At 48.0% G+C, this 21990-nt stretch overlaps 1 protein-coding gene across 3 annotated transcripts in view; it reads right to left on the reverse strand.

Moving 5' to 3' along the window:
• Positions 1-21990, reverse strand: part of ABCG4 (ATP binding cassette subfamily G member 4) — a 66835-nt gene that overhangs the window by 35441 nt on the left and 9404 nt on the right. For 2 of the 3 annotated variants that reach the window (XM_083162485.1, XM_083162484.1), the window contains exons 2-3: positions 10965-11233; positions 9780-9897 (exon numbers count right to left, since the gene is read on the reverse strand). In XM_083162485.1, the coding sequence (XP_083018611.1) occupies positions 9780-9897; positions 10965-11190 (344 nt within the window). In that variant the 5' untranslated portion in view covers positions 11191-11233. Of the gene's footprint in view, positions 1-9779; positions 9898-10952; positions 11234-21990 lie in introns of those variants that run through there. The other variant, XM_083162486.1, reaches the window with a different exon arrangement.

Below are 21990 nucleotides of genomic sequence, written 5' to 3' on the forward strand. Positions count from 1 at the left end.
TCCTTCCCCCTTCTCTGACGCTGTCTCCTTCCCCCTCTCTCTGACGCTGTCTCCTTCCCCCTTCTCTGACGCTGTCTCCTTCCCCCTTCTCTGACGGTGTCTCCTTCCCCCTTCTCTGACGCTGTCTCCTTCCCCCTTATCTGACGCTGTCTCCTTCCCCCTTATCTGACGCTGTCTCCTTCCCCCTCTCTCTGACGCTGTCTCCTTCCCCCTCTCTCTGACGCTGTCTCCTCCTCCTTCTCTGACGCTGTCTCCTTCCCCCTCTCCCTGACGCTATCTCCTCCCCCCTCTCTCTGACGCTGTCTCCTCCCCCCTCTCTCTGACGCTGTCTCCTCCCCCTTCTCTGACGCTGTCTCCTTCCCCCTCTCTCTGACGCTGTCTCCTTCCCCCTTCTCTGACGCTGTCTCCTACCCCCTCTCTCTGACGTCGTCTCCTTCCCCCTCTCTCTGACGCCGTCTCCTTCCCCCTCTCTCTGACGCTGTCTCCTTCCCCCTTCTCTGACGCTGTCTCCTTCCCTCTTCTCTGATGCTGTCTCCTTCCCCCTTCTCTGACGCTGTCTCCTACCCCCTCTCTCTGACGTCGTCTCCTTCCCCCTCTCTCTGACGCCGTCTCCTTCCCCCTCTCTCTAACGCCGTCTCCTTCCCCCTCTCTCTGACGCCGTCTCCTTCCCCCCCTCTCTGACGCCGTCTCCTTCCCCCTTCTCTGATGCCGTCTCCTTCCCCCTTCTCTGACGCCGTCTCCTTCCCCCTTCTCTGACGCTGTCTCCTTCCCCCTCTCTCTGACGCTGTCTCCTTCCCCCTCTCCCTGACGCTGTCTCCTTCCCCCTCTCTCTGACGCTGTCTCCTTCCCCCTCTCTCTGACGCTGTCTCCTCCCCCTCTCTCTGACGCTGTCTCCTTCCCCCTCTCCCTGACGCTGTCTCCTCCCCCCTCTCTCTGACGCTGTCTCCTCCCCCCTCTCTCTGACGCTGTCTCCTCCCCCCTCTCTCTGACGCTGTCTCCTCCCCCCTCTCTGACGCTGTCTCCTTCCCCCTCTCTCTGACGCTGTCTCCTTCCCCCTTCTCTGACGCTGTCTCCTACCCCCTCTCTCTGACGTCGTCTCCTTCCCCCTCTCTCTGACGCCGTCTCCTTCCCCCTCTCTCTGACGCTGTCTCCTTCCCCCTTCTCTGACGCTGTCTCCTTCCCTCTTCTCTGATGCTGTCTCCTTCCCCCTTCTCTGACGCTGTCTCCTACCCCCTCTCTCTGACGTCGTCTCCTTCCCCCTCTCTCTGACGCCGTCTCCTTCCCCCTCTCTCTGACGCCGTCTCCTTCCCCCTCTCTCTGACGCCGTCTCCTTCCCCCCCTCTCTGACGCCGTCTCCTTCCCCCTTCTCTGATGCCGTCTCCTTCCCCCTTCTCTGACGCCGTCTCCTTCCCCCTTCTCTGACGCTGTCTCCTTCCCCCTCTCTCTGACGCTGTCTCCTTCCCCCTCTCCCTGACGCTGTCTCCTTCCCCCTCTCTCTGACGCTGTCTCCTTCCCCCTCTCTCTGACGCTGTCTCCTCCCCCTCTCCCTGACGCTGTCTCCTTCCCCCTCTCTCTGACGCTGTCTCCTTCCCCCTCTCTCTGACGCTGTCTCCTCCCCCTCTCTCTGACGCTGTCTCCTCCCCCTCTCTCTGGAGCTGTCTCCTCCCCCTCTCTCTCTGATGCTGTCTCCTCCCCCGTTTTTGTTTAACATATAAAACCAGTCACTGAGAACATTTTATAAACAATTATTTTATAAAAAATTACTCAGACCTAAAGCCTCGTTAAGACCTTGTGGCCGCAAGGTGCCAGTTTTAGACATAACATGGCTACGCTTAAATATAAAATCATAGACCATGTGCCCCCAGCATTAGAGGGGGAAACAGAGCAAAAAAGTTGCTACAGTTAAGAGTCCCATTGGATATATCATTTAGACACCTTGTGGCTGCGAGGTCTTAACAAGTCTTTGGTCTGAGTAATTTTTTTGAAAATAATTGTTTATAAAATGTTCTCAGTGACTGGTTTTATATGTTAAACAAATCATAACTCTGAACTGTTCTCCACATAGGATCATACTGTGTCCCTCAAGGTGCTTTCCATGATTATTAAGATATACAAGTAATGTCAGCGTTAAGTGTAATAAGTTTGTCTTTTTTCAAAACATTTTTTTACCTATATTATAATCACTGTAAATGGAGCATGAACGCTCCTCTTCTTTAAAGCACTGTACATACGTTTTTTGCAATTTTTAATTCACATGTGCACTCTTGTTAGATGCTGCCGAGGAGATGCCAGGAGAAGAGTCTCTGTATCCCTGACAACGCAGCCACCTCCTGCATGATACAGCCGCCGGGTTATGACGTCATCGGCGCTGGATGGAGATGGAGGCGGGCAGCGTGGATGGGCGGACGGATGGACGGTTTCCCCCGGCATCGATTGTTGAGTATCCTTATATCTGTAATGTCTTCACTATTGTGTGCCATCTAATGAAGGGGACTAGCTCCCCGAAACGTTATTAAATGCACCCAGTTTCACCTTGATCCGCCGCCTGTATTAAGTCTCAGAGTGCTGCCCCCCACGCCATAATGTGCAATGGGTATTACGTTGTGGCGTAATGTGTATTGGCATAACTGTGTTATGGACATTACAGTATGTGGCATAATGTGTAAGGGTCATTATGGTGTGTGGTATAATGTATTTATTTATAGTTTCTTATATAGCGCAGCATATTCAGTTGCGTTTCACAATTGTAAACAACAGTGATTAAAAAAACTGGGTAGATACAAACCGATATGGAGGGAGGAGGGCCCTGCTCGCAAGCATACAGTGTGTGGCATATTGTCTAATAAGAATTGGTTCTTCATAAATTATTTTGTGTTTTTCTTTAATTTTGGGGGGGGGGGGGAGGGAGGGCATATTTTTACTGTTCGCACTGGTAACCTAATTGCCAAGAAACTGTTTTTCTTTTAACAAAAATGGGAGGGGGGGCGCCAGAATTTTTTTTGGCAGGGGGGAGCAAAATTTCTAGTTACGCCACTGGGTCTGAGTGCAACATGCCTGCAGACTTCCTGGCTGTCCCATACAGGAGAGTATAATAGTGGGCATGGGTGGACGTGTGGATGAGCGATTATGTCATTGTAGCCCCACCCCCTCTATTAAATGTCCCGATTACCAGCATTGAATACCAGGGACAGCTATGATTCAGCGTGAATCGTGTCTTGGACCTCTCACTTTCAAGGATGCCCTTGTACCATTGCTCTTTCTTTATTCAAAAATAGTAAAAAAAAAAAAAAAATAGTACTTGTGTAAAAGCATGGTGCCAGGTACGTAGTTAGCATAGCGTCCCTGTCAGAATCAGCGTAGTGTTCGCGTGGCTAGCGTAGTCAGACAGAAGTAGCGTATTGTTCCCACGGCCAGCGCAGTCAGTGTCCCTGTCAGATTCAGCGTAGTGTTCCCATGGCCAGTATGTGTTCCTGAAACACACCCACTATCCACGCCGGCCCGAAGCGTCGCGAGTGGCCGCGTTTTTGCGTCCCCCCGACCTGTTCATCCACATCGGCGTGGAGTTGATTTTATAAAGTGTGGTGAGCGCAGCGGATTACTTTACATGTATTCCACGTCCCCTCACAGGGCTCCCTGCGTTCACCACGTTTTGGGCTCGTGGCTCACCGAGTCTCAGGCAGATGGAGCACCTCTCCGCTGGCGCCCGTATGATCCCCTATCTGCCGGCGTCCGCCAATGCAGGGGATCTGGCGGTTATCGACACTGTGTGAGGTGCTCTCTAGGCTTGCCGGGGACAGAGACGGGCTGCCGCGGAGTCACTGCGCTAACTACGCTAGGCAGCCATTGGGCTGTCACTACGCTAACTATGCTAGACAGCCGTTGGGCTGCCGCAGAGTCACTACGCTAACTACGCTAGGCGGCTGTTGGGCTACGCTGACAGCGTAGCTTAGCCTACGCTGACAACGTAGCGTAGCCGGGCACCATGCTATTACACAAGTACCCTCAAAATTACTTTAAAAAATAACTGCAATAAATTTAACAATCTCATTATTAAATGATATATCAAAATGTTATTGCTGTAACTCAATATATTGATCGAAAATTGATTTGTTCATATTATCTATAGGCAAATTATTAGGACTACTATATAATGTAATTCTTTTCAGATAACTCTTCCAAGATTACATTTGAAGAGAGGCTATGATTCGAGTGCCGAAGAAGAAAGAGAACTCAACAACAAACTCATGAACATCCATCAACAGGAGAAACATCTGCTTATCTACAGAGACATCAAAGGGAGATCAGAGACAGAGACCGTTCTCTTCCTTCTGCTCCTGATAAGACAGACAGACAGACCAAGCCCAAATCATCTCCCTGGTCCACGTCATCTTCTACAAGCCTCTCAGCAACCAGCAGAGGACGGGCCGAATCTCCCAGCCATCAGGGTAGCGATCAACATGCATTACCTCCGGTCAGCCATGGTGCTAGATATCAGTGGGCAGAATCTCCCAGCCATGGTGCTAGAGATCAGTGGGTGGAACCTCCCAGCCATGATTATAGAGATCAACAGACAGGATGAGGATTTCTAGGCCATGGAAGCAGAGATCAGTAGGAATAATCTTCCAGCCAGGGTTGTAGAGATCAGCGGGCCGAATAACCAACCCATGGTGGCAGACATCTGCGGGTTCCCAACTTACATTGCTGCAGAGGATGAAGCGAAACATTTGTGTGTGTGATCTGTCTGATGGAGTTTGAGAATAGAGAGCTGGGGACTGTTCTACCAGAAATATTAATCAAGCTGCATATGCCAATGGACTGGCAACAAATCCCAGCTGTCCCATGTGCTGCAGACAGTGCATCCCCAGGCCAGTCATGCGTCAGATCTATGTACGGCAAGAAGATGAAAATTTCATGGCCTAGAAATGGCCCACGATCCCCCTAGTAATGCCATTAACAACTCACCTCTTCTCATTTTTATGGTGGTCCCATCTCCTAACCCATTAAGGCGGGACCACTTGTGGTCACATGGCCCATGATCTCCCTTCTAAAACCAACACCAAATTATCCTTCGCCTACTATGTTACGACACCCTACCATGTTGGCCTTTGCTATGGCCTATCAAGGTGCATTTAGGATTGGTGAACTGGTCGCTTCTTCTAAACGGGCTGTTTCGTCTCTCATGGTGCAGGACATTGTTTTGGTCAAGATGCAGCTTTCAAAAACTGACCAGGTTGGTAGGGGTAGCTGGGTTGTTGCCGGGACCACAGTATCTGTCCGATGGCTTATGTTGAGCATCAGAATGTTGGTGCGGGTGCCTGTTTGAGGTATCTTGATGGGTTCCTAGTCACCCAATATCAGTTTGGATGGGTGTTTAGATGCTGCATCTCAGAATTGGAAATATCACCGGTAGACTACAGTACATACTTTCCACATTGGAGCTGCAACGGCTGCCACTGTTGGCGGGGTGGTCCGCGGATGAAATTCGGGCACTCGGTAGATGGAACTTAAGTCTGTTGTATTCAAACAATAGATCAGATTTTGGTCTGGCAGTGCTGCCTAACTTGAGGATTAGCTACTTGCCACTTTTGTTGGGGCCTTAAGGAATTTTTGTTTTGCTATCAGTTAACACTGGCTACTGCAGGCTGGTGGATGTTTTGTGTTTTTTGCCTTAAGTCAAGTTAGGTTTACCAAAAAATTTCAATAAAAATTCGACCCTTTCTCTGCCAATATGGTTGTCCGAATCATTATTTCTTACAGTAAGTCCCATACACACGAGGCGATTTCAGCTGAAATCGCCGGGGATATGGTTGCTCCATGGGACTGTCGCCCTGTGTTTTAAAGTGCCAATCATTTAAGAGGCAAGCCAACCTGGCTTTCCCTTTTAAATGATTGACACTTTAAAACATCAGGCAGACTCCCCGGGATCTTGCAAATGCCTGCAGGTTGCGGGATAGTACATTTTACCTCCTAATGTTGATGGATAATTCTGCTGCCTTGAGGTCCATACACACTAGGCGACTATGCCCAGTGTGTATGGACAGCGATGATCCCATTCATCACTGCGGGGAAAGCCGCTAAGGGCATACACACTGAGCGGCTTTCACCCTGCCCGACGGAGGGGGGAGGACGGCGTTGCATAGCAGAACGCTATGCAACGCCATCCTCAAAGCCACTCATCTGCTGGAATAACCAGCAGATGAGCGGCTTTCCCGGCGATGTTGCAGGAGCGCACAGCAGTGCTCACCGCTCATCGCCGGACCATACACACTGGGCGGCTTTGAGCTGAAAGCCTTTCAAACCAACTGTTTTGAGCGACTTTCAGCTCAGTCACCCAGTGTGTATGGGCTTTTACAGTAGCCGTCCACACTCCCCCCTCCGGAATTAGAACGCGGAAAAGGAGCATTTCTAGACCTCAACATCTTTGGGGAAAACAATTCTCTAAAGCAATGGTTCGCAAACTGGGTGGCTACCCCAGGGTGCTTCCAGAGATGCCACGGGTTGTAGGCCCAGGACTAAATTTTATTATTTATTGACAGTGTGATGGTAAAACAAGTGGCTGTCATTTTCTCCTGGATCCGCCCCTGATCCTGGGCGACAGGTCAGTACAATTCACTTAATTTAATAATTTTTGATGACTTTCCCTATAGGGATCATTTGGCCTGGAGGTGCTGTGAAAAAGCCAAGCTGATATTCTAGGTTCGAGCTTGAGAACCAATGCTCTAAAGAACAAAGGGCCTAATTCAGACGAATGACACAGGGCTGTGAATTAGCATCCCTGACGATTATGGAAAGCCCATGAATGCACATGGTATGCTGTGCGCATACGCGGTGTCCTCTTGTGAACAGAGCATGCAAAAGTTAGCCTTAGCTAGGCATTCACAAGATGATTGACAGGTGCCGGGGGTTTGGGGGATTAACGCCTGCGTTTTCCAGGAGTGTCTTGGAAAATAAAGACATTCCCTGTTTGTTGGAAGGGAGGGCCACTGACGTCAGCAGCGGCCTCCTTCTCCTCGTGTCCTTCACAGCGTGAGTCTAGAATTACTCAGCACTGGGATCAGGGGAAAAAAAATCAGATCTGAATCGGACCCAAACTCCTATAAAGAAGGTAGCAACTAACAATCACCATCCAAGCTGTATATCGGATATACCAGAAGTTGGCGCGTATGCATATCCAAACTGCAATATGGCATGTTGGCACAAATACAAACTATGCAGCCTGGGACACAGAGGTATATGTGGCTGTCTGTAGACAGGACACATGTCAGTGCCTGGAGCTTGGTGAAAGTTAAGAAATGATGACGATGTTCAGGATATGCTCAGTAAAAGGTACATCTGTGAAGAGCCGGCATCACAGAAGCCTGGAAAAAAGACACTGCAAGGTATTTCCGGGGGTGGAGCCAAATTGTTTTGTCATTAGACCCCTCCCCAAAATACATACAAACCCACGATTCAATGGTCCACAATGAGGGGGTGGAGCTAAATGCCACAATAATGTCATTTAGACCCGCCCCTTTCCACAGATACCACGTTGACCGATATATAACAAACAATCTGCCTGCTTCACTAGGAAGGGAGAACCACCTACTCTTCCAGGCCTGGGGGGGGGATTACCCCAAGAATCAAGAGCCTCCCGCAAATAGACCATAGCACCAACATTACTATGGAGTAGCTTAGTGGGATGGAGACAAACTGCAATAACGTAAATGTCCCTTACTTCCACTTACCTGCCTTCTCTGTATCAGTACACAGGGTGACCAGCTGGGCCCAGCAGCATTTCACAATATGGCCAATAACCACTGAGGATTACACAGATAAGTGCTTCTGGAGCCACAATCATCTCTAGAATCTGGCAGTAATGCTGCATTTCATATGTTGCCCTTGTGCCCTAAGCTTAGCCCACAACTATTTTTACCTAATGTGAGCACATCAGCTGACCATACAGATGTGCTGTAACTATCGTGTCATTGCTTTCTAGGAGATCCCAGCATTGCAGTGCCACTGAGGTCCTGTTTATTTCTTCTCCTGTCTTGCAGGTGGTGTGTTTGTGTATCTTATATATATATAGCTCTTCAAATGCTAGCCTTTACTCACTTCTGCTGGGAAAAGGGTTTACTGAGATTTTCAATTTCATGCATATGGTTCTTTACACATTTCTTACATTTGTGCACAATCATCAGTGACAAGGACGCTTGTTCTCTGGATCCTGGACCTTACTTCCCCTGGGGAGTTCAGATGCCAGATGATGGACCGACAGTCGGGATCCCAACAGTCAGTATACCGACATCAGAATCCCAGCTGTTCAAATGGCAGGGGCTTCTTTGCACTCGCTTCAATGTCGGAGTACCAGTGGTTGGGATTCCGATGTTGGTATACTGACCATCGGAATCCCAACTATCGGGCCGTCATACCACACCCAGGAGTTCCACCCCTGCACCGATTTATGATCAGTCGGGTTACTTCCATTGAAACCCGATTGTCAATGTCAGTCAGATTTTGCACTTGCACAATGTAGTCTGTTTTGAAGTTTTCACCCCACAATATATTGAGTTCCACTCCATGTTTTTCCCTGATTATTTTAAATTTTTACACTAAAGAAGCCTGAGCATTGCTTCTTCCAAACACGACTTCCACACGACTGTGGCATTTTAGATTTACAGTCAATTTCATCTTCAATACCTGATTCGCCCTCCCCCCCCCCCCCCCCCCCCAAAAAAAAAACCTAAATAAAAACATAGTAAATATGCCCCCCCCCCCCCTCATGTGAGTCTAACAAACTTGCACAGATAATGGTTCACCTCTGCTATTTTGTTCTTTGTAAATTAGCCCTGTTCTTATTAATGTTAAGCATCTGTTTTACATTATGCATCCACAAATTAAAAGCAATGCAGCAATTCACATGAGAATGGAGGGGAGGGGTGGTGGTTATAATCAAACAATTGAAAGGAATGAGCATGCTATTAACTTTCACTGCAGGTTAGTTAAGACTCAGGCCTGGCTTCCCCGCTCCACATACCAACTCCACACAGAGGGGCAGGGCCACCATTCGGGGGGTGCTGTGGGTATAGCTGTCCTGGGCCCAGCATCTCTGAGAGAGATAAAAGGACCCAGTCAGCTCATTTTGCCCAGCCCGCCGCAAACCCCGCCTGACTGCCACCACTATGCTGCCTGCGCTGTGCTCAGTGCGCTGAACGAAGCAGGTCCCAATTAAAATGCTGCACCGGCTTTTGATTTGTGCCAATCAGATCTCGCGTACCGTTAGCCAATCAGAGTGGCTGCAAGTACACAAGCTCTGATTGGCTCACCAGCCGATGCTACATTTTAATTGGCTGCCGGCGTCCTAAGTTGAAGAAGCATGCGGACCTGCTTCGTTCGGCACACTGAGCGCAGTGTAGGCAGCACAGCGGAAGAGGAGCTGGGGGGGCGGTAAGTGGAGTGAAGAAGGAGTCCAGGCTGGAAATCAGTCCTGGGCCCCAAAATTCCTAATGGCAGCCCTGCAGAGGGAGCTTGGTAGAGAATTGAACTCATAACCCATACTGATGTGAGTCAGCAGAGATAAACATTGTGCTGCAGTGCTGACCTATGGAATGTATTCAGCTGGCACAGATACTAATTTTACTCTTTTTATTAACTTTTTTAATTAACTTTTAAGTTACACATCTCTTAGAGAAGGGACTAAATGAAATTTCACAAACAATATGTGATACTTGGCATACATCTTCCATTATATTATCCAATGTTATACTAGTAATGTCGCTATATGGCAGTATTGGTAGTCTCACCTGTATCCAGCCAGAATATTCATTAATGTAGATTTTCCAGCACCAGATGGCCCCATAATTCCGATAAGCTCTCGATTGCAGAACATGCCGGACAAGCATTTTAGGAGCGTCTTGTATCCTAAAAAAAAGTCAATAAATGGAATTGTCAGTAAGAATTATTCTGTTTTTAGCAGCTGGACCTATGTTCTACTGGAGCATTTATACTTAACCCTAAGGTTAAGTATAAAGCAAACTCCTTCTTTAATGGACAAAACCATGATGCACTGCAGGTGGGGCAGATGTAACATGCAGAGAGAGTGCAGACCGTAAAGCTGTACTGAGCGACCGTGCTGAGCGGGGCATGGCTTATTTTTACTACATTAGCATCAGTTCTCGGTTCCTCTGTGGCCAAAGACGCAGCAGCAACCCTAGTGGCCAATGGTGAGAGCAAAAATAACTTTGGCCCTTATTCTGGTTGGTGCGGTAATATCCGCGTGCGTTCGTGCCGCCGATGTTTTGTGTCTGCGCATGTGCAGAGGCGTCTCTGCGCATGTGCGAGCGGGGCGTACGGCCAAATCCCGCATGATATGTGAACACTCCGAACAGGGGGTGGAGAGGGGCGTGAAGGGCTATTTGTGCTCATTACCATATGCATACGCCCCGCGTTTCATGGGCGTTCCCATGCAAACACTGGGCGTACGTATGGTAATGCGGCCGTGACGCACGTGTAGGGGGCGGACATATGACATCGCCGGATGTCAGCTGCCCGCCCAGATCCCTGCTTTTGCGCGGAAAAATGTCCGTGTGGTCTGAGGTTGCGGGAGCTGGTGGAGCACTCGGTCCTGCATTCGATGGTCTGTGACCATCGAATGATGGGGGAGGTTCCCTTAGATGGAGGCGGCGTATTCCGTGTAAAATACACGTGCGGTCCGTTCGGCCAGCTTCTTACCGCGTACGGACGGAGTTGGCGATCCTTATGGAAGGCGGGGTTTCGCACGCACGGTCCTGGCCGCATAATCGGATCCGGCCGCACCGACCAGAATAAGGCCCTTTGTTCTGCTTAGTGGACTTTTTGAGCTTACTACATGGCTTACAGAGTTTTTATTGTATAACACACTTTATTATAATATCTTATTTGTATTATGAAGGTTAAAATATTTTCCTATTTGCCCATTCGATGATGCTTCCACTGACCTCTTCACTCACCTCTCTTCCTCCAGCATGGTCCCTCTCTCACAGAATAAGACAAATCCTTAAATTCAATATCCACAGAAGACCGTTTTGGAAGATGGCAGAAGCGTCTTGCATCCGTAATATGGTTTTCCACCTTTTTAAGGTGGGTGGCAAGGAGAGTTGAGTCCTGTAGGTGCGGGCATGTGCCATCCTCAGTTGTAACTGGGTCCTGAATTGCAGAAGGTACTTTCTCTGCCATGTGTGAGCTGGATGACTCTCAAATGACTCCCCAGTGCCACGAGCTTAGGAAAAAGGACAGATAGCATCAACATTTGTATCTATCTATTCTACAGTATCTATCTATATATATATTGCATGCGTATGGGCCAAAAGTCAATTTTTACTTTGATTTCTAAACAAACAATACAATGTGGAATTCTATATTAACAATTTGTCAGTAGTGGAGAACTTATTCGTTAAAATGGTACCTTATTATCAATTTCAGTTAAGTATGAAGGGAGGAAAAAAGGGATCGTCACCAAAAATAATCTAGAAAGTAAGCTACGCTATTAAAATATCCTTTATATATATGGTGCTGCAAGGGATCCGCAGCGCCCAATTACAGAGTACATAAGCTTAAAAGCAAAACAGTGACTTACAGTTGTATACAATACAGGGCAAGTACAGGGTACATAAGCATAGCTGCATCATTAGAGGACACTGGAATAAGTATCAGCAGGGCAGAAACCCACAGGATTTGGAGCAGTCAAAGATGGTTTAGATTAAAGAAGGACAATTACATGAGAGAAGAGGGCCCTGCTCGTGAGAGCGGACATTCTACAGACTCCTTGGCTGGAGTACATCCGAGCATCCAAACCTCCAAGACGAAGTTGCCCATTTTTAGCACCTGTACACAGTAATAACCAGTGGCGGCTACAGAGGTGGGGCTGCAGCACAGTGAAAAATTCAAATAGGAGTGAAACACCAACTGCCAGTGAGTCAGTTTGGAATGGAAGTTGGTGTGGCTCCCCTATTTTAATTTTAAACTGTGCTGCAGCCTCTCCTCTGGTAATAATGGTGCCCTAGACGGCACCATTGGTTGACACCATGAAACCTGCATCAGCCCTGATTGTGGCCTCCAATGCCTGTGGATGTGAGTATGGGAACCCAGCTGCTTTTATTGCGACACTCCCATGACACGCCCACTTTATGGAGCATTTCTGCATGTGGCCCTAACCACCTCCCAGTCACCGGCTATAAGGCTCACCACTTCTGATCCTGATAGCACACGCCTCTGTCGCAACAGCAGATTTGTGTGTGCCTAGGAGTTTTTAGTTTAAAAAGATGTTGCTGAACTATGGCAGGGTTGCCATCCCTCCCGGAATTACCGGGAGTCTCCCGAAAATCGGGTCCCCCTCCCGGCCCCCCGGAAGGGTGGGCAACCCACTCGGAATCAGGGGGGCCCCCCGATCGCGGCATTTAAAGGTCTCAGAGGAGGGGGCGGGGCTAAAAGACACACCTGTGTCATTTTAGCCCCGCCCCCTCCATAGAGATCAGAGATTTTGGCTATTTCCCGAAATGGGGGCGGGGCTTAATTACATCACAGTTTTATACTGCAATTTAGATTTCAGTTTGAACACACCCCGCCCAAATCTAACTCTCAGCACATGTTTCATCTACCCCACCTGCAGTGCAGCATGGATTTTTCCATTTTGAGAAGATTTTGCATTTGCAATCAACTCTAAATCAGGCTGATGATACAGAATCCCTGCATCACTGTTTAATGCATCATCTTCAGGAACAGATCATCAACACTGCATTTTGTTTTATTAAAATAATGCATCATACCCATGACCAACTTCCAGATACTCAATATCATCCAGCTTATTCATATTTAATGATTCAGTACTTAGCACGGTTACAAAGCATATTGCATTTGTTATTAGTATTTACATTAGTAGACGGTGTAGTGTCTGCATTGTAGGTGTATGATGCAATGGTATGAAGAGACAGTTCTGTACTTATAAGACCAAGCCACAGACACTCTCTGAAATTAAATGAATTAGTACTAAGAGGCGGATCAACAACAGGAGCATCTGGAGCCGTCGCCCAGGGGTCCCACACACTCTAGGGCCCCACGCATAGGGCCTAATTCAGACCCCATCCAGCCCCATTTCTGATGGTGGGGATCTGTGCAAGTATCACACTCGCCAAGCCGCCCGTACAGGCAGTAGAGGGAAGGAAGCGGGCATGGGCAGATAGCAGGGGAACGGCTGCCCTGTTCGCTGCGAGAAGGGCGCAGAGAGGTATGCCGGGCCCCGGTAAAATTGTGGGGGTGTGGCCTAACCGCACGAGGCATGTCCCCTCACCTACAGCTTGTGCTGTGCTGACAGCAGGCTCAGCATGTCAGAGGTGTGTGCTGCACCTGCTTCCTGGGAGGGACTGAGGGGGAAGGGGGGGAGTTGGACCAGGGCCCCCGCCGGGCCCCTCCAGCAAGCCCGGGCCCGGATAATTAGTACCCCCCTCCCCCCCCCTCTCGGGGGCCCTGGCTGTGAGTATACACTGCATAGCAAGCTTGTTTGAATCAGGCCCATGATTTCATCTCTATATTTGTGGTGCTGGAACACTTACACGGTTATGGTATAAAGCAGTGGTTCCCAAGTTGTGTGCCTAGGCACCCTGGGGTGCCTCGGGTTGAGGGTCCATGACCAAAACAAATAATTTATGCCAAAAGTGATAGGAAAAACCAGTGCTGGTGTCTGCCAATTATAAAATATATGGACAATTAGAACCACAGCTTATGTTCCTCACCACATAACTGAACCCAAGGGTGACAGCTGAGCACAATTTACTTTATTTTTTTATTCATCCATAAGAAATGTTTTGACATGAAGTGCCTTGAACAAATGCTGATATTCTAGGGGGCCCTGGTCAAGAAAACTTGGGAACCACTGGTATAAAGGTTTGACAGTGTGTCAGTCATCAGTCAAGTCATGTTTTTTTGGTGTCAATTTGTAGATTTCAACACATGGATTCCAAATTAGTGTTCCACGCCATATGACCGGCTTTTGGCCACCACTTTACTGTTCCAAATCAGAGTCCACATGGATGGTAAAGTATGAAAAAGTCCAAAGAAACGAAAACATTTCCAAATAAAAGTAATGTCAACCTTTTAATGTGTCGACCATTGCCATGACATTCCTTTATCCACGATGACCATATCTGATGCTGCTATAACTGAATCCTAATACAATTTTACCTTTGATAACAGCTGAGGGGTCACCTGGAGGAGCAGAGGCCCTGTCAGTAGTATTGCCAGATTGTAGAACAGTGATTTTCAACCTTTTTTTAACTCATGGCACACCAAACAAGATTATAAAATTGGCTCCCACAGGAAAAGAAAACCCTATTGGCACTCATATGAGAAAAAAAAACAATCACACTGGTCCCCACAGGTAACAAAATTAAAAACATTGACCCTCACATGACACCAAGAGACCATTGAATAACAGAGGTGGCTGTAAACTGGTGTGGACCTTTAGATCTAGAATAACAGGTAATACTGCTGCTTCTACACCACTGCAGCTTACATCAATTAGTTTTGCATTGATTGCCTTGACACCTTCAAACAATTCCTGGTGTGACAGATGCAAGGAGTCATTTATTATTCTTATAGGGTTGGGCTTATCGACTAACAGAGACTGGACCTAGGATGGTTTTTAAAGGCCGTCCGCAGCTCAGTTTGCAACAGGTCCCCCCCTCATTGAGGTGAGTGGCATCGGCGGCCGCCGCAACTCCCCCCCACCCCCTCCGGATTGACTAGGCGTCCACTGCCGCATCACCCGATCCCCCTCCCTACCCCTGGTGAGCACTGGAGCGTCCCCCACCACCTGGGGCGCTCCGGTGCCCGGCACTGGCCACAACCTCACTCCATTTATGTAAACTTTGCAATTAGGATTGTTGCCGCCTACCCTGACCTCAGCATTGTGATTTTACTATTCTTTTGCCACTGTCACTAAGGACCTTATTCTGATTGGTGCGGTAATGTCCGCGTGCGGTCGGTCCGCCGATGTTTTGTGTCTGCGCATGTGCGAACGGGACGCACGTCCAAATTCCGCATGAAATGTGTACACTACGAACAGGGGGTGGAGAGGGGTGTGAAGGGCTATTTGGGCTCATTACCATATGTTTACACCCCGCGTTTCATGGGCGTTCCCATGAAAACGCTGGGCGTACGTATGGTAATGCGGTCGTGACGCACGTGTAGGGGGCGGACATATGACATTGCCGGATGTCAGCTGCCCGCCCAGATCCCTGCTTTTGCACGGAGAAATGCCCGAGTGGTCTGAGGTTGCGGGAGCTGCCTGGCCACTCGGTCCTGCATTCGATGGTCTGCGACCATCGAATGATGGGGGAGGTTCCCTGAGATGGAGAAGGTGTATTCATGAGAAATACACTTGCGGTCCGTTCGGACAGCTTCTTACCGCATTCGGACGGAGTGAGCGATCCATACGAAAGGCGGAGTTTAGGACGCACGGTCCTGGCCGCATATTCGGCTCCGTCCGCACAGACCAGAATAAGGCCCTATAGTCAGATTTGTAGCTGACTATTCTTTATTATTTTGCCATTCTGCTTTCTGAGAGCAGTGGAACTGACTTTACTCCTTATGAAATGGAGCTGTTATGGGTGAAGACCGTACATAAGTACTTGAGGATTACAAGAATGCAAAGATTGGATCTCCACTGCCAACTATTTCAGGAATTGTTACTCAGATGCTTATGGGTTCCGGATGCAATGCAGTGCAATTCCGGCATCCATCAAACTCGTACGGATGCCGATTTCACAGCGCGAAACATCCGGCTCATTATCTGCTAAAAGATCCAAATAATTCTCAATATAAAACTGTTTGAGTGTAGGGAAGATTCATTAGAGACTCCCTTCACTAATGGGGTTCTCCAATGTATAAAAATAAGAATACATTTTCAAAGGTAATTAAGTAAGTAAATAATTAAAAAGCATGCCCTGGCTGGGGAGGAGGGGTGGCGGATGTATGTTGTATGTATGTATGTATATATATGAGGAGTGAATGGCTGTATACAGTATATGTATGTCCTGTATGTGTGTATATATATATATTATCAAACAAAGAAGGAATAGGTGCGCTGACACCGGCTGTTAATATGCCTCAGAGTCTCTGGTAATTAGTTCTCAGTCTCTTCCTTTAAAAAAAAACACTTGTCCGTTTTTATGGACCGCTGCTCCCTTATTCAACCCTGATTCCTGCGGGGTCACCAACGAACAATCTACAACACAAGTGAAAGAAGGGGCGCCCAATAGTGCAGTATCATTTAGTAAAATGTAATAAATTAAAATCAGAAGTGTACGACATGCAGGACTTAAAGTGGTCATGCAGTGGTGGGGGAACTAATTTCTCTATGCCACCTAACTACTACCTCCCCCCCCCCCCCCAGTGCAGAGGCGGGCTGGGCCGGGGGGCAGGGTGCCATGTGCCCCCCAGGCCGCTCTATAAGGGACTGCTATGGGCCGCCTGCTTGTTCTCCTGTAGCCGCGGCTTTCACAACATGGCCGCACCTACAGTAATATGGCCACCGGCCTCCTGCATGAGGAATGATTTCCTCCTGGCAGTGACTCGATGCGCGGGTGACGTCATGACGCCGACGCCACCCACGCAACTGCTGTGGACTCGCGGAGGAACTAAGAGCCGGCGGGCGGACGATGTACAGTAGTTTGAGCTAGGCTGTGGCAGCGGCGTGGGAAAGCCGGGAGCCGCAGCAGTGGTATTGCAGGACACACAGACCTGGATTCGGAGGGCAGCGAAAAATTCAAAGGCACGTGTTATTATTATGCAGGGGGAGCAGGCCTGTGGTGTGCTGGTATTTCTATTTTACAGGGGGAGTAGCCTGTGGTTTCCTTCTGTTATGTAGGGGGGGGGGGGGGGGGGGGAGCAGCCAGTGGTGTCCTCCTGTTATTAAATGCAGGGAAATCATCCCTTTGGTGTCCTGGTATTATTATCATGATGATGATTATTATACAGGGGGAGCAGCCTGTGGTGTCCTGGTATTGCTATTTTACAGGGGGAACAGCCTGTGGTTTCCTCCTCTTATTATTATACAGGGGGAGCAGCCTGTGTGTGGTGTCCTGGTATTATTATTGTTATTTTACAGGGGGAGCAGCCTGTGGTGTCCTCCTGTTATGCCGGGGGAGGGGAGCAGCCAGTGGTGTCCTCCTGTTATTATTATGCAGGGGAAGCAGGCCTGTGGTGTCCTAGTATTATTATGCAGGAGGAGCAGCCTATGGTGTCCTGTTATCATACAGGAGGCGGGGCCTGTGATGTCTTATTATTATTATAATACAAGTGGAGCAGCCTGTGGTGTTATAATACAGGGTGAGCAGCCTGCGGTGGCCTATTCTTTTTATTATACAGGGGGAGCAGCTTCTGATGTTATTATGCATCCCATTTTCAAGGAGAGAGAACATTCTCTCTCTATCTATCTATCTATCTATTCCAATCGATATAATCAACTCCAGTCCTAATCTTTTTTTATTAATACGAAAAACCTCCATTTAACGCTGTTACTTATGGGCCAGTGCGCTGGACTTGCCCCCCAGGCTAAAAGTTGCCAGCCAGCCCCTGCCCCAGTAGTAGGGTTTTTGGCATCCCCCTGCAGCTAGAATGGTTTTCTGTGAGAATTACTGTGGAGGGCCAATGTGGAGGTTAAATGTTCCACCTTACCATTAGAGGTGGTGGAACACAGTTCCAACCCCGTTCCCCCTCACTTTAACACCTGACGACATGTACCGCAATAATCATCAGTAGTGGACTTTGAACCACATGGCATAATAACAATCTCCACACTGGCAATACAGGAACACGAACCGGGGCTGCTCACAGCACTCACTGACCCCATCGGCACAACTGTCCTGCTTATAGCGCGTCTCTCGGCACGAATGCTCCGTGCTACATACATATGGGCATCACGGATGGTGTAATGGTTAGCATTACTGCCTCACAGCACTGAGGTCATGGGTTTGATTCCCACCATGGCTCTCACTGTGGGGAGTTTGCATATTCTCCCCGTACTTGCGTAGGTTTACTCCGGGTGCTCCAGTTTCCTCCCACAATCCAATAATATAATGGTAGGCTAATTGGCTCCCAACAAAATTAACCCTAGAATGTCTGTGTGTGCATGTACATGTGGTAGGGAATATAGATTGTAAGCTCCACTGGGGCAGGGACTGATGTGAATGTTCAACTATACTCTGTAAAGCGCTGCGGAATATGTGTGCGCTGTAAATAAATAAATATACAGATGGACGCACGTGTGTCCCAGTTCAGTGTAGCCCCTGTCCGCCGGTGCTCGCCAGAGGGGAGGCGCTGCGAGCCCCGGCCAAAGATAATAGAGGCTACATCTGTATATATGAATGTATGTATGAGGCCATGTATATAATTATACATTATCTGAGAGAGGCTATGTATGTATGTATGAATATCTGTATGCACTGTATGTATGTAGGCACTAGGCATTGGAAGGATGAGAGAGGGAGTGAATGGTTGTACACCACATTCAAAAATGTGGGGGTCACTTAGAAATTCCCTTATTTTTGAAAGTAAAGCATTTTTTTTTTCAATGAAGATAACATCAAATGAATCAGAAATATACTCTATACATTGTTAATGTGGTAAATGACTATACTAGCTGCAAACATCTGGTTTTTAAAGGAATATCTAAATAGGTGTAAAGAGGCCCATTTCCACAACCATCACTCCAGTGTTCTAATGGTACATTGTGTTTTCTAATCGCATTAGAAGACTAATGGATGATTTGAAAACCCTTGTGCAATCATGTTAGCACAGCTGAAAATGGGTTTGCAAAGCTATAAAACTGGCCCACCTTTGAGCTAGTTGAACATCTGGAACATCACAATTGTGAGTTCAATTATGCTCTCAAAATGGCCAGAAAAAGAGAACTTTCTTGTGAAACTCAACAATCTATTCTTGTTCTTCGAAATGAAATGAAGGCTATTCCATGCAAGACATTGCCAAGAAACTGAACATTTACTACAATAGTGTGTACTACTCTCTTCAGAGAACAGCACAAACAGGCTCTAACCAGAGTAGAAAGAGAAGTGGGAGGCTGTGGTGCACAACTGAGCAAGAAGACAAGATCGTTGGGCCGTACGGATGGTGTAATGGTTAGCATTACTGCCTCACAGCACTGAGGACATGGGTTCAATTCCCACCATGGCTCTAACTGTGCGGAGTTTATATATTCTCCCCATACTTGCGTGGGTTTCCTCTGGGTACTCCGGTTTCCTCCCACATTCCAAAAATATACTGGTAGGTCAATTGGCTTCTAACAAAATTAACCCTAGAATGTCTGTGTGTGCATGTACATGTTATAGAAAATATAGATTGTAAGCTCCACTGGGGCAGGGACTGATGTCAATGTTCAACTATACTCTGTAAAGCGCTGCGGAATATGTGTGCAATATATAATAAACTGTTAATAAACAAACAAATAAATAAATCATTAGAGTCTCTAATTTGATAAATAGATGCCTCACATGTCCTCAACTGGTAGCTTAATTAAATGGTATCCGCAAAACACAAGTGTCAGCGTCTAAGGTGAACAGGTACCTCCAGGATGCTGGCCTTCTAGGCAGAGTGGCAAAGAAAAATCCACATTTGAGACTGGCCAATAAAAGGAAATATTAATATGGGCAAAAGAACAAACATTGGACAGAGGAAAATTGGAAAAAAAGTGGACAGACAAATCGAAGTTTGAGGTGTTTGGATCACACAGAAGAACATCCGTGAGACGCAGCACAAGTCAAAAGATGCTGGAAGATGCCTGATGCCATCTGTCAAGCACGGTGGAGGTAATGTGATGGTCTGGGGCTGCTTTGGTGATGGTAAAGTGGGAGATTTGTACAGGGTAAAAGGGATTATGCATAAGGAAGGCTATCACTACATTACTCACTTACAACGCCATGCCATTCCCTGTGGACAATGCTTGACTGGAGCTGTCCACGGGACAATGACCCAAAGCATAACTCCAAATTTTGTAAAAACTATTTAGGGAGGAAGCAGGCAGCTGGTACTCTGTCTGTAATGGAGTGGCCAGCGCAGTCACCACATCTTAACCCCATTGAGCTGCTGTAGGAGCAGCTTGACCATATGGCCCATCAAGCCAATCCAACTTGTGGGAGGGGCTTCAGGAAGCATCGGGCAAATTTTTTTCAGATTCCTCAACAACTGAAAAGCTAGAATGCCAAAGGTCTCCAATGCTGTAATTGCTGCACAATGAGCATTCTTTGAGGAAAGCAAAGTTTTAAGGACAAAATTATTATTTCAAATAAAAATCATTATTTCTAACCTAGGCAATGTATTGATTATATGGGTACTTGTGGAGAATCACGGCTCCCACGATGGCCATCGCACATGAAAAAATCGCATCGCATGCGATCACATGCGATTTTTAACAGAAAAGCATCCAAATGCATTGAAATTAGTATGAAACATGTTCAATGGCCCCCAAATGGCATTTTTGAGGCTGTACCACCCCCACTATCAACGCGAACCCGAAGCGTGGCAAGCACAGCGAGCCCGCGAGGGGCGGCGGTACGCGTCCTACGACCTTTTCATACCCCCACTATCCACGTCGGCGTGGAGTTGAAAATAGAAAGTGTGGCGAGCCACCGAGCCCGAAGCATGGCGAGCCCCGCGAGGTGACGCGGATACCTTCACAGGTATCCGCGTCCTCTCGCGGGCTTCACAGGTGTCCGCGTCCCATCGCGGGGCTCGCTGCGCTCGCCACGCTTGCCACGCTTCGGGCTCGGTGGCTCGCTGCGCTCGCCACACTTTCTATTCTCAACTCCACGCCGACGTGGATAGTGGGGGTATGAAAAGGTCATAGGACGCGTACCGCCGCCCCTCGCGGGCTCGCTGTGCTCGCCACGCTTCGGGTTCGCGTTGATAGTGGGGGTGGTACAGCCTCAAAAATGCCATTTGGGGGCCATTGAACATGTTTCATACTAATTTCAAAGCATTTGGATGCTTTTCTGTTAGCGATCGCATGCGATTTTTTCCCCCCAAAAAACCTGCAAAAACCAGCAAAAATCGCATCCCATCGCATGCCGTCGCATGCCACTATAGATGGCATGCGATGGCATGCGATGGGAGCTGTGATAATCCACAAGTACCATTATATGTTCTATTCATTTTGAAACTCATTTGATAAATAAAAGTCAATTTTCATGTAAAACGCAAAATTGTCCTGGTGACCCTACATTTTTGAATGGTAGTGTATGTATATAGGGAGTGTATAAATGTATATACAGTGTATATGTACTGCATGTATGTATGTTCAGGGCATTGTTGGCGGGGGGCAAGTAGCAAGACCAGACGGAATGGCAAAGTGATTTCCGTTATTGCCCACTTTACTATAAAAGTGAGCAGGGTCAGAGAGGGTGCCCTGCTTTACAAGTAGACCAGCGAGCTTCTGCATCCTCTGTGAGCGAGGCACAATGAAAAGATAATCACAGAATTGTGGTGCTGTATGTAGTGGACAGTGCTAAATTAAATGAATCACATCATTTAGCCCCTCCCCTTGCTGCAGACCCACAAATCATAAACTTTTTCCCATGTTGGGGGATGGGCCTAAGTAAGAGCATCGCCCCCAAATTGTCCAGCAGTGCCTCCTCTCTGGGATTCTCACGGAGAGGGGACTACAAAGGTAAGCAGGTATGATCTAGGCATTGCAATCTGTACATTAAGGGGGTGATTCTGGATGACTCTGTAAACCGCGAAGCTTGCAGCTTACCGAGTCATTGTAACGCCGCCCCGGCGGAAGCACGCCTCCCGCCACCGTTTCCCCTTCTTCTCGCATGTGCCCACAGCAGGGAAATCATTCGATGCTCGGTGATCATCAAATGATTTCCCCTGCCTCCACAAATATAAGTCAGTGGAGTGGTTATATTTTCAGGCCTCTGGCACACCTCGTCCTGCCCACAATCCCATGGAACCGCCCAGCGTTTT

Source organism: Crinia signifera, chromosome 19, assembly GCF_055691185.1.
Source record: "Crinia signifera chromosome 19, ASM5569118v1, whole genome shotgun sequence".
In the NCBI taxonomy this organism is placed as follows: Eukaryota; Metazoa; Chordata; class Amphibia; order Anura; family Myobatrachidae; genus Crinia; species Crinia signifera.